This window comes from Hydra vulgaris, chromosome 12, assembly GCF_038396675.1.
Source record: "Hydra vulgaris chromosome 12, alternate assembly HydraT2T_AEP".
NCBI lineage: Eukaryota > Metazoa > Cnidaria > Hydrozoa > Anthoathecata > Hydridae > Hydra > Hydra vulgaris.
Window position 1 is genome coordinate 33,640,463 of NC_088931.1, and position 12,553 is coordinate 33,653,015.

General features: G+C 25.3%; 1 protein-coding gene across 1 annotated transcript in view; it reads left to right on the plus strand.

Moving 5' to 3' along the window:
- The window catches only part of LOC100197791 (G-patch domain and KOW motifs-containing protein), a 48,775-nt gene extending 37,213 nt beyond the window's left edge, over positions 1 to 11,562 (plus strand). The window contains exons 12-13 of the mRNA XM_065813001.1: positions 5,503 to 5,588; positions 11,165 to 11,562. Coding sequence (XP_065669073.1) covers positions 5,503 to 5,588; positions 11,165 to 11,302 — 224 coding nt within the window. The 3' untranslated portion in view covers positions 11,303 to 11,562. The remainder of the gene's footprint in view (positions 1 to 5,502; positions 5,589 to 11,164) is intronic.
- Positions 11,563 to 12,553: the final 991 nt, after the last annotated feature.

Below are 12,553 nucleotides of genomic sequence, written 5' to 3' on the forward strand. Positions count from 1 at the left end.
AAGCCACTCAAGTACTTAAGTAAATTTAAATTACTTAAGAAAAATCAAGTAATTTTTTGTCAAGCTAAATATACAGAAAATTGTTGTTTTAAATAAATTTGTATAAAAGTAGTGTGATATTCAATTTGTATACAGCTACTTAAAAATTTGTATACAGCTACCCTGAAAGAAAAGTATTATTGATTTTTTAGTTTACAATTTGATGATTTTTTCATCTTTTTTTTTCCAAATTTGCAGACTTCTATAGATTGTGCTAATTATGTTGCCTGCTCTCTCAATAAAATTAGTACTTCTGTTTCATAAACTATTTTTATTTATCTAGTTTTGTTATATATTTATTTAAATATTTAAAAATAAGTAAAATAGCAAAATAAAACTCGGTGAAACTTTCAAATAAAAAATCATCTGAGTATTAAAGTACTAAATTCAACAAAGGATGAAAATCTTGTTCTTAAACTTTTAAGGCAATACAAGCAGCAACTTTATCATTTTAGAAAAATTAGAAAATATAAAAATTAAAAAAATTTCACTTATGAATGTATTCTACAAAATAGAGTGCTCAATGTTCTTAAAAGAACAGAGCAATTATAAATTAGTAAAAAACCACTTTTTCCGAGAAAGTATCTTCTGAACTTGTTTTGTTTTTGTAATTTCTGTTGATTTTATTCCCATTGAAAAAGCAAAAGCTTATATTTTTAGTTAAATCCTAATAACCATATTTTTGGAATGGCTACAGATAAAGTAATGAAAAAGAACAGAAGATTGTCTCAAACTACTCATAAACTATATCATTCTCATGGAATTCACTTGGCAGTAGTTAATGTTATTTATAAAAAAGCAAAGGGTCTAGTAGAACTTAAAGACTCTTGTTATGACAATTTAGAAGACAATGAAGAAGTTGATGATAGTGAAACTAGTTATTAAACTACTGTCAATTGAAAAAAATATTGTTGAGCTATGTGAGTGAGAGTAAAATCTATTCAAAAAATTCAAATGGTTGCAAGTTTTTTTTAAAAGGTCACCTCTAAGAAATGATCTTTAATGCTGTTGTCTTGATGAGTTTGGAAAAAAGTTGGCTTTAGTTTTGGGTACAAAGACATATTGGAATTCAATCTTTAAATTGATTTTAAGATTTCTACTAATTGAATCAGCAGTTAGGAAAATATTAGAGTATTTTAATGCATTGAAAATGCTATCAAATGCTAATAAGATTTAAACTGCTAGATATTTAAGATATTGCTTAGAAATTATTGAAGTTTGTGGTAATGTCCTTTGTAAAAAAGATGAAAGATAAAAATATCTTTGTAAAAGATACTACGATATTTCTTTTTGAGTCTGATAAAAAGAATTTCAGAATAAAGAAATTTGAAATTGCAGGCCTTTTAAGATATTTAGAGACACTAAAACAGCATCAGCTAATATATATATATATATATATATATATATATATATATATATATATATATATATATATATATATATATATATATATATATATATATATATAAGACTATCTAAAAAAAAAAGAACTTCCAAGTATAGCAAGAGGTATTTATTCACACCTTTTTTATGATCATAAAGATTCTATAGCATCTACAATTATATGTGAAACCTCCAATGTTGAAATTAAAAAACCTTTACAAAAAGAAATAAAGGCTGAAGTACTTTACCATTTCCTGTCCCAAAACTCCTATTTAATAACGAACAAAGTTTTTTTTAAATGTTTTGGGTTGCATCGAAAAATAAATAACTATATTTGAAGGATCAAATGGCTTTCCAAAAATGCCAAAAAAAATGCACTTTGCTTTAAATCTTTGCCACCATCGTCAGTGGAGGCAGAAAGATCCTTTAGTGCTGTTGGACTTTTTGTTACTGTGTTAAGGAAATTAACATATTGATAAAATGTGATATAATGTTGACACATGTTTTTGGTGTTCTAACTTGAAAGCTTAGTTATGTTGCTTTTTGTTATACTTATATAGTACTATCACACAAAAATGTTTCATTGTTTGGAAATTAACTAAAATTATTTGAATCTACTTAAGTAACGTTTGTTGATAGTAGATCAGCAAGTAATTTTTATAGTTTTGGATCAGTTTCAGCTGGTCAGTATAAGCTATGAGTATAGGATCAGTATAAGCTGCTTTTTATTTTAGTTGAAGTTTAGATTTAGCTCTCTAAATAGTTATTAAAATCTTAAAAATTAATATTTAGTAGCTTGTAACAACAGATAAAATGCCATCTTTAATGTCTATGAGTGTTAAAATTAATTATCTTAATTATTATTAATTTTCAAAAATTTTTTATTAAATTACTAAATTAATCATTAGCAAAATGTAAAGTTATTTTTTTTATATATTAATAGTTTATAAAATTTTTTTAACTTTAAATTTATATAACTTTTATTTGAACTCTGTATAATAATAATAATAATATATATATATATATATATATATATATATATATATATATATATATATATATATATATATATATATATATATATAAAGATATATATACATATATACAAAAAAGAGTATTGTATAACTCTGTATTTCTTAATAAATTGTATTGTATAACTCTGTATTTCTTTTTTGTATATATATATATATATATATATATATATATATATATATATATATATATATATATATATATATATATATATATATATATATATATATATATATATATATATATATATATATATATATATATATATATATATATATATATATATATATATATATGCACATATATATATGCACACATATATATGCACACATATATATATGCACACATATATATATATATATATATATATGTATATTAGGGTTATGACTTTTTTTGATTACTTCTGTAGATCTGTAATATGGATGGCTCTTGCTTCCAGTGATTTTTCAAAGAGCTTTAAGCCTTTTGGTATGGATTTAGTACTTCAGCCAAGTTATTAAAGTTGTTTTCGTTGTACAGTTGGTCTGTAAACCAATGGTCTGCCCAGCCATATGATTAAATCGGCATGCACTCTCTGCAGAACTGTCCTTGTTGAAGGAATTAAAATGAAGGCCAGGATCGCTAGTATAGCTCTGAAATTCCACCTTGTATTGCTGATGTTGAGTAATTTCTTGAACCTAACCTATGAAAAATGTCCCTTTTCATAAAAAAATCGGAACACTCGAGTAAGATGAAATAAAAATTTCATATCATCTCTCCAGTCTGATGTTTTGAGAATTACTTCTATTCTGTTATCAAACTGTGTTTTCAGTTGTTCGTACTCCTTCAACAGTTGAGATACAAATGGATATTCGATGTTTGGGAATTGTGTTTTACTTTCAAGTTTTTCATCCATCACCAAACCGAGTATTCTATCTAATACATGTTGTTGACAACTGATAAACTGAGGTTTGTTGATGTGGCTTCGTAGCTTCCCCACTTGACACATTCATCGTAACATTTCAGTATTTTATCAAGCTTTGCTCAAATAACTTGATCAGATACATGAGGAAAATTCAGTTTATTCTTCCAGAATTTGGTGACATCTTTGGAAATTTCCGCTATTCGCTTCTTTCTTCCTTTAATTTTTGGTCCAAGGAAATGGTAGCGTCCAATAATTTGCTTTTGGAGAGGCATTCTGCACTTTTCTTCCAATGAATATTCTTCCAAAGGGACCATTCTTCTTTTATGAGAGTCTTCAAATTTTACCAGATTATTGGTCCAGACTTCTTGTTCTTCTGAATGCTACTATCACTAGGTTTGTATGTCGCCATGTGTTGCTTCTGTAATAACTATAAAATTAGATAAGCAGCTATATATACAGAGTCTAAATTCTTCTAGAATATTCTAAATTGTTCCAGAATGTTCTAAATTGTTCCAGAATGTTCTAAAGTCGTCTAAATTATTCTGGAATTTTCCAAAATGTTCTAAAGTTCTAAACACTTTTAATCTATACAAGTTTTAAATGATTTTCAGCAAAGTCACATGTATTAGTAGTAGCAGTGACACGATTAAATAAATGACGATTCGTAATTTTAATTGCGGGGTGACCCTTTTTTACAACCTAGAAGAATTGAACATGTTTTCAATATTTTCTAACAAAAGTTCATTGATTTATGACACAGGAAATTATTTTTTTTTTTAAAGCTAAGAAGTCATAACCCTAATATATATACAGTGCTTTTTTTCTAGAAAAAACGGTGGGGAACTCTACCTTTTTTATATGTCAAAAATGAAGCAATAGACCTTTCCCACAAATAGTCAAATGTGCAATGCATTGTGGTAGTTGTATTCATTTAAATTTAAACAATCCAAATAAAGTTTTTTTTGAAGTAGATATTACTACAGTGATGAGTTCTTTTAATGCTAATTTAGAAAACAAAACAGATACTAGTTGCTCTCTGAGCTGTTGTCTGGCATCTAAAGCTGTTTTTTGTGAACTTAAACATGATGAACTTGTTGCTTTCAATGAAGAGAAATCTATAAACAACAATATTTCAACTTGATCAAGAGACATTTATTTTAGCCAAATATAACTCACAATTTTATCAAGGATTATCTTGTTAAAAGGACTATATCTGTAGATAATTATAAAAGAGGAGCCAAAAAGCATCAAACTCTTGGCTATTGCTTAGTTTAAGAAAATTTTGTAAAAATGTAAAAGCATCCATAAATTTGTTTATTACAAAGTGTAATATTGTAGTGTCTGTGAAACATAAACAGTACAAAGTTTTTACACACTTGTGGCATTCTACTGGTGAAGTACTTTATGGTAAATGCGATTGAAAAGCTGATTTAGGGGGCTGTTGTAAGCATGCTGCTGCATAATTATACCAACTAGTTGACTGTACAGAATCAGATATTAAACTGGTCCAGAAAGCAAAACACATATATATGTTTTACAGATATGCCATGTTTCTGGTGAATCAACCAACTCTGAAGCAATTTTATTTTTAAACTTGAATTTTGAAAAAATTAACGCTTATAAAGACAAAAATAATACTTGAAAAAGACTTTAGTTTCAGGAACTCATAAATATTGTTTTACAATTTTTTATGCATTTCTAAAAATGTTTGCTGTTGCAATTTTTTTCGTGTTGAAGATTTAAAAATATTTTCTAAAAGAGTCTCTTTTTTAGCTTCTTCTATTATCTTTAATGCAGCCTGAAGTCCCCATTTTTTGTGATCAAATATTTTTTTTGAAAGACCAGTAGATTCTGAAATGCAGTGCTGTAATGTTTTTATGTATGTTATACTTATATGTTTTACTTGATTTTTACAACCCACATTTGCATTTTCAATTTAAAGAATTTTTTGTACATTTATTATATAATGTGAGAGAAAAATGCCGTTCCGGTGCGTTCTAAAAGAAAAAAAGCACTATATATATGTATATATATATATATATATATGTATATATATATATATATATATATATATATATATATATATATATATATATATATATATATATATATATATATATATATATATATATATATATCTTTAGATGTACATCAAAAGTATCTTGAAACTGTGATACCCAGAGAAAAAGATTCATATGTGATGATTGTTTTGGGAAAGTATAAAGGAAGGGTAAGTTTCTAATGACACCATGCACAAAGTTGAAAAGTATAATTGTTGAGTCTATATTCTATATATTTATATATATATATATATATTATATTTATATATATATTTATATATTTATATATATATTTATATATTTATATATATATTTATATATATATATATATATATATATATATATATATATATATATATATATATATATATATATATATATATATATATATATTTAATAAAAGCATTTTATTAAAAAAAATAAAAATAAAGACATTGTTTATATTGTTAAAAATAATCAGAATGTTTTTAAAAACATTTTGGTCAATTAAATTTGCATTTTTGTAGTTTTTTTTTTAAATAATTAATTTGTAATTAAATTAATGGTTTTTACTTTCTGATATATATATATATATATATATATATATATATATATATATATATATATATATATATATATATATATATATATTGATATATATATATATATATATATATATATATATATATATATATATATATATATGTATATATATATATGTATATATATATATATTGTATATAGACTCAACAGATAATACTTTTCAATAACAATTTCATAATTTAAAGATTTATGCCTGTCTTATCTGTAGCTGTTTTTTTATGTTAGATTCCAATATTTTCTTACAAAATTGTATTAAAACTATAATAAGGTTCTTCCTAGGACCACTATATGAAAAGATCTGCAAAGTCAAGTTTCTAGCTTTACTAGCAAAAGCCATTACTTCTCTCTAAATTATACTTTAATATTTTTTTTATCAAAAGTAATTTTTTTATTTTTTGCAAATCTTTTACTTTCATTATGTCAAGCAAATGGCCGTATATGTAAGTTTTATATGGGCATATTCATTTCTATGCATGATTTTTTATTTTTGTTTGTTTTTAAAATTCAAAGACTTAAAGCAATATGCATACTATTATGATTTTTTTAAAGAATAATTTTAACTAAAATATTTTTATTATATTTTAGGCTACCTGAATGTTTAAATATATATATTTTTATTATTTTTGTGTGTGTGTGTGTGTGTTAATGTCGTAATAGTTTGAAAAAATAGGATCATTTTCAAAATGCTATACTCTAGCTAAAAGTGATTGATGAATGCTATTTATTATTGAAAGTATATTAAATATGAGTTGCAGAAATATATTTCACTTAAAATACTCACAAGCAATTTATTTTCATAAAAATAACTACATGAAATCAACAAATTGTGACTTTAGTGTGTGACTATTCATGAACTGCATTTAAATGATTGCTGTGACTCTATGATACATAGTGCAGTCCCGTAACTTTTTGGAAATCTTTTTTAGCATTTAAAAAATTATTAAAAAGTATATATATATAATCCTGAAACTTATATTTTCCTATCTAGTAACTAAAAATTGCATTTTTCTGTTCCATGCAAGATTCCAGTTCAAACTTAATTTATTCTTTGATAGCATTACTAATGTATACCATTCCTTGTTTACAAACTATTTGTATAGATTAGAATTAAAAAAAGTAAATTGGAGATCGCCAGTGATTTTTATGAAAATAATTGACAAAATATATGAGTTTCTGTGCATGATTTTTTGAAAATATCCATATGTGAAAAATATTGACTTAAAAATACAGATATAATTCAGCTGCGTGGTGGCTATTTTTGGCTAGTAAGTGCACTTAGTCACAGTATGTGCACCTAGTCACAGTATGTGTACCTAGTTACAATATGTGCACCTAGTCACAGTATGTGCACCTAGTCAGTGCTTCATCAATCTATACCTGATGATCAGCATTTAAATTATTTTATTAAAAAATATAAAATTAATTTATTTTCTGATTTCTATCCTGACAATGAATTAAATAAAATAAAAAAATATTGTTAAATCTTGACAAGAAGGTAAATTTATATGCATTTTTATTTCAAAAGATTTCAAAGAGAGTTTTATGACATTATGGTTAGTAAGCCATTATGTATCCACTAGTTTTTTCTGCTTTTAGTCATGGAATTATGGTTCCATTAAATAATATATAGAATCCCAACAATGGCTTGGTATTCTACTCACAGTTTTTTGAAACTATTGGTTTAGTTCATAATCATAATCTGCATGTTAATAATAATGTTGAAAAGGTAACAATGGTTCTTTCAGATAGTGAAATCAAATTAAATGATCCTATCAAGCAAAACAAAAAAAACTTTATTATAAATTAGGAATGAGAATTTTGTTAGAAGACAATTCAAACTTTTATTATATATATGTTGTTTAATATAAGTTTTTCTTTAGCTAATTACTGCTTTTGTTTGATACAGTTTATCTAATTAAATGCTTATTTGTCAGCTTAAAGAAAAGTTTCAAAAGTTATCTCTTGAAAATAATTCCATTGGTTTATTTTCTGATGTAAAAGTTCTATATCAATGTAAGATAACATTTTGAAATCAATTTAAAAATGTTATCTTATATTGATATATTCTAAATCCTATGCTGCTGTTTATCATTCTAGACTTCAACTACAGAATCTGCAACATGTTTTAAGAATATTTAATGAGAAAGTAGTATCTGCCCTGAAAGTGTAGATACTACTTTCTCATTAAAAGCTCATGAAACATCTTTTATTCAGCAGATTTTTAATTAGTGGAATATTGTTAATGTTTCTGCAAAAGGGCAGGGTATTAGACTGTGAGACCACAGCCAATCTATGCAAGTTAAAAATTGTTTTGCTTTTTTAAAACAGTTTAAATGTATAAAATTAGGGCATGAAATGCATTCAATGCTGCCTGTGTGGAAAGGTTTTAGCAGCCCTGAAAATTGTTAAAGAAAAAATGTAAGAATGAACTAGATTATGCCCTAGATAAACCTGTACTTCATTAAAGAAGTTTTAAGGAAATATTCAACAGTTCTACATGAGTGTACTTATCAGCTAGTCAAAGTTGGTTTATGCTTTGTTAAAAAAAAAAACACAAAGCATGTTGTAGATAAACATTCTGTCTACAATTAACACATTCTGTCTACAATGAATACATTCTGTCTACAATGAATAGATTTTGTCTACAATAAAGATGTTCTGTCAACATCGAATACATTTTATGATTTTGATTTATCATCAAAAAGCCTTTTCAGGTGTTTGTCAAATGTTCTTCTCCATGAAATTTGTAAAAAAAAAAAAAAAAAAAGCAAGAAAAAAATACAAGGAATGCGTATCTCTCTTTTTGAGTAATATGTATTTCTTAACAATCACAAAATTTATTACATTGACTTGATTTATTTTCAAAATATATTTTTACATTATTATAAAGTCTTCTAGATGATATTTGTACATTTTTTTATTGATAAACTTTGTCAATATTCTTTATTTTTTTGTAATGGAAGTTTTATTATATTAACTTTTTATGGTTTTTTAAATAAGTTTTTACTTTTTTATTAAGCTTTTATTAACACCAACTTATTTACTGTAAAATTATTGAAGTAATTTTTACGAAATGTTGTTTTTTATTAAGCTTTTATTAACACTAACTTATTTACTGTAAAATTATTGAAGTAATTTTTACGAAATGTTGTTTTTGGTTAAGTTTAATTATATAAGCATTTAGTGAGAAGTATTGAATGGCCATTGCTTGTAAAGTCAGAAAATGGGCTTTGCACATTCTTAATTTATATAATAGTTTTTTTATAAAATTACATTCAAGCTATTATTTCTTAAGGTTTTGAGTATATTTGTACTCAACAACACTTTTATATTTGATTCTCAGCCAATTACAACACTTTTATTCTTGATTCTCAGCCAATTACAATACTTTTATACTTGATTCTCAGTCAATTACAACACTTTTATACTTGATTCTCAGCCAATTACAACACTTTCATACTTGATTCTCAGCCAGTTACAACACTTTTGTATTTGATTCTCAGCCAATTACAACACTTTTATACTTGATTCTCAGCTAATTACAACACTTTAATTCTTCTCAGCCAGTTACATTAAAAACCAACCAACAATTAAATTAATTTACATTTACAAATTACTTATTTAAGAGTGTTAAGTTCTTTATAAGAAATATTTATATAAAAATTGAATCATGATCAATAAGTTCTGTCAAGTGTTATAAGCTATTAATTTTAAAGCCTAACATTTTTCTTTAATGGAGAAGTGAACAAAAAACTAAAATTATAATTGAAACACAGCGCTGTAATGTTTTCATATATGTTATACTTTAGGGTTGCCAGATGTCCCGATTTTACGAAGGAGAATTCTGCGCCAAATATGTACAAATATTTTTTTTACTTAGTTCTCCTTCGTAAAATCGGGACATCTGGCAACCCTATATACTTATATGTTTTACTTGATCTTTATTATTAAAATAAGTTTTACTTGATTTTTACAAATACATTTATTATATAATATAATATTATTATATAATACGAGGGGAAAAAAAATGTTTATAAATATTAAAAAAAAAGGTGAAAATATGTGTTGTAAGATTAAACACAGTGTTGAAGTTGCTGAAATAATTCTATATTCTTCTAGTGATATTAGTGAAACTGAATCATGTGACTTTGATTCTGACATTGAGCAAAAAGTTATTACTAGAGGTGTATAGCCGGGTATCCGGCTGAACATACCGGATAATTTATCGTCCGGTATCCGGTCGGGTATACTGGGTATTACTTTGTATCTTTTTTAAAAGTTTTGACGTTTTCATAAAATTAATATAGGCGTTTGAACAAGTCTTCAACTAAATATTTGATTACGAACTTATTTTTAAATAATCAGCGAAAACTGCTAATACTGCACTAAAATGTTTTAATGGTCGCTGATGTAATTATAAGCGTATCTGTTTTTTTAATTTAAACTCTCCTGTGCTTAAAGGGGCAGAAAAAAGTTAGCAAAACTGTGAGGAATCCTTTAATGAACGCATTTTACATCAAGATTTTCGAATTGATTTTTTATGTGAAAATTTAATTTTTTTTACTGGCACGCTGCTAAATGGGCGCTAACGTGATTTTTTAAAAATTCTTAGATATGATCAAGCTTTGTGCAAACTCCAAATTAAGTATGTTTATGCTTGTATAGAACGAGAATGTTTTGCATCAGAAAACCATGGTAATTAGAGCCTGGGAACAAAAATAGCCTAAAAAATGTATCTTGACCACCTCCCCCAAATGGGAGGAAAATCACTTAATAAATATTTCATTACACTATCTTATTCTTAAGTTAAATTCATCGTAGTTTTAAATTTTATCAATTAATGTTCGAAAATTATAATCATGTATAATTTATTACCCCTTCATTTTGGGGAGGGTAAAAACTTTACACGGTCACTTTTTTTAGGACTTAAAGTATGACCAAAATTGAATTTTGATGTCTAATATATAATAGAAATTGTTAGGAAACATTTGTGTTTTTACATTGTACAACTTTGTTTTCTGTGTTTTAAAATACTTTTTGTTAAAGAACTCCATTATTTATTTATAATTATGTAGTGAAATGCAAAACTATGTTTAAACAGGTTTGTTTAAACAAATCCGACCATTGATTATTTTTTATTTATAAAATATATTTTTAATTTTAGCTTGCAAAGCTTCTTGAACGCAGCAGTAAAGACTGTAACGCAGTTGTTCAAATGACATCAAATAAACACGTTATAAAAATATCTTATGATCATGTTTCTGAATATCTTGGAGAACTACCAGATGACGAATTTTTATAACTTTTTGAATACAGCTTGTTTTAAAATGCAAGTGATAAATATTTCTCAGCACAGAAGGCTGTCTTTCTTTTCGACGACGCATAAAGTCAATATCTGCTGTCAAGTTTAATAATATTAACTGAAGCAAAAAAACAATCTTCTTTGAAACAAAATTTAAGATGTTGCATACACACTGTTTTTTGAGAAGTCTGAGATCTAAATAATTTTATGTAAATGTTTTTTATATGAAGTTTATTTTGAATAAACGGAAATTTATGAAATTTTGATTATCACTAACATTTTATCGTAAAAATGTAATAAAAATAAAATTGGTAGTACATCGAAACCGGTTTTAAAAGTAATCCTGAAATGTGACTGCTAATCATTGAGGGTGTTCTTTTTGCTCATCGCGTTAATCATCATTTATCTACCAATTACTCTCCATTAATGTTCCAAAAAAATAAATAGCCGTTTTCTTTTTTCAACTAATGACTATGATTGTAGATATTTGTTGATAACGATAAAATGGGTGACAACATTATTGAAAAACAAAAATGTTTTGATTCTTACACTGTTTTGAGTATCCCTGAAAAACGAGTTGCGAAAAAATGCAGTTTCTGTCGTAACCTGACTTTTTTCATTTCATGAATTCTACGACGCTCTGCGGTGAATTGACTTGATTTCATTTTATTATATAAAATGAAGTCGAATCACGTGACTGCAGAACTATCGTAGAATATATATTCTATACATATTCTTCTTATATATTCTTGCGATAGGTTTAGTAGTATAAATTAGCATAATTTTGTTCAACATTCAAGTTGAATTTATTTTTGATGGGAACTATATCTATTTATTAGGCTTTTTTTTTCTTTCAACAGATAAGGTTTTTGTTTTTTATAATATGTAAAAAAGGGAAGTTTTATGTAATATTTATTCCTAAAATTCAAGAAATAAAAAGCTAAGTGAACAATTTTTAGTGAAGACTTGGCATTTTATTTTGCATTTTCTACATTAAAGTACTTTAGTCTTTTTTTAATTTTGGTTTTCATCGATTGCTCCAATGTTTCAGTGTAATTTGCATGATTGACATTAACTTGTTACTTTAATGTCTTCATTGCAAATTCTAAACTATTTTTAATTGATATGTGTTATTTGTAATAATATTCAATTGAAAAAAATACTATGATTGATACTACTATAGGAATGTTTCTAAATAGAAGTTAACGGAAATACTTTGTCTTATTTATTATACTATTTGTTTGTCAAAAC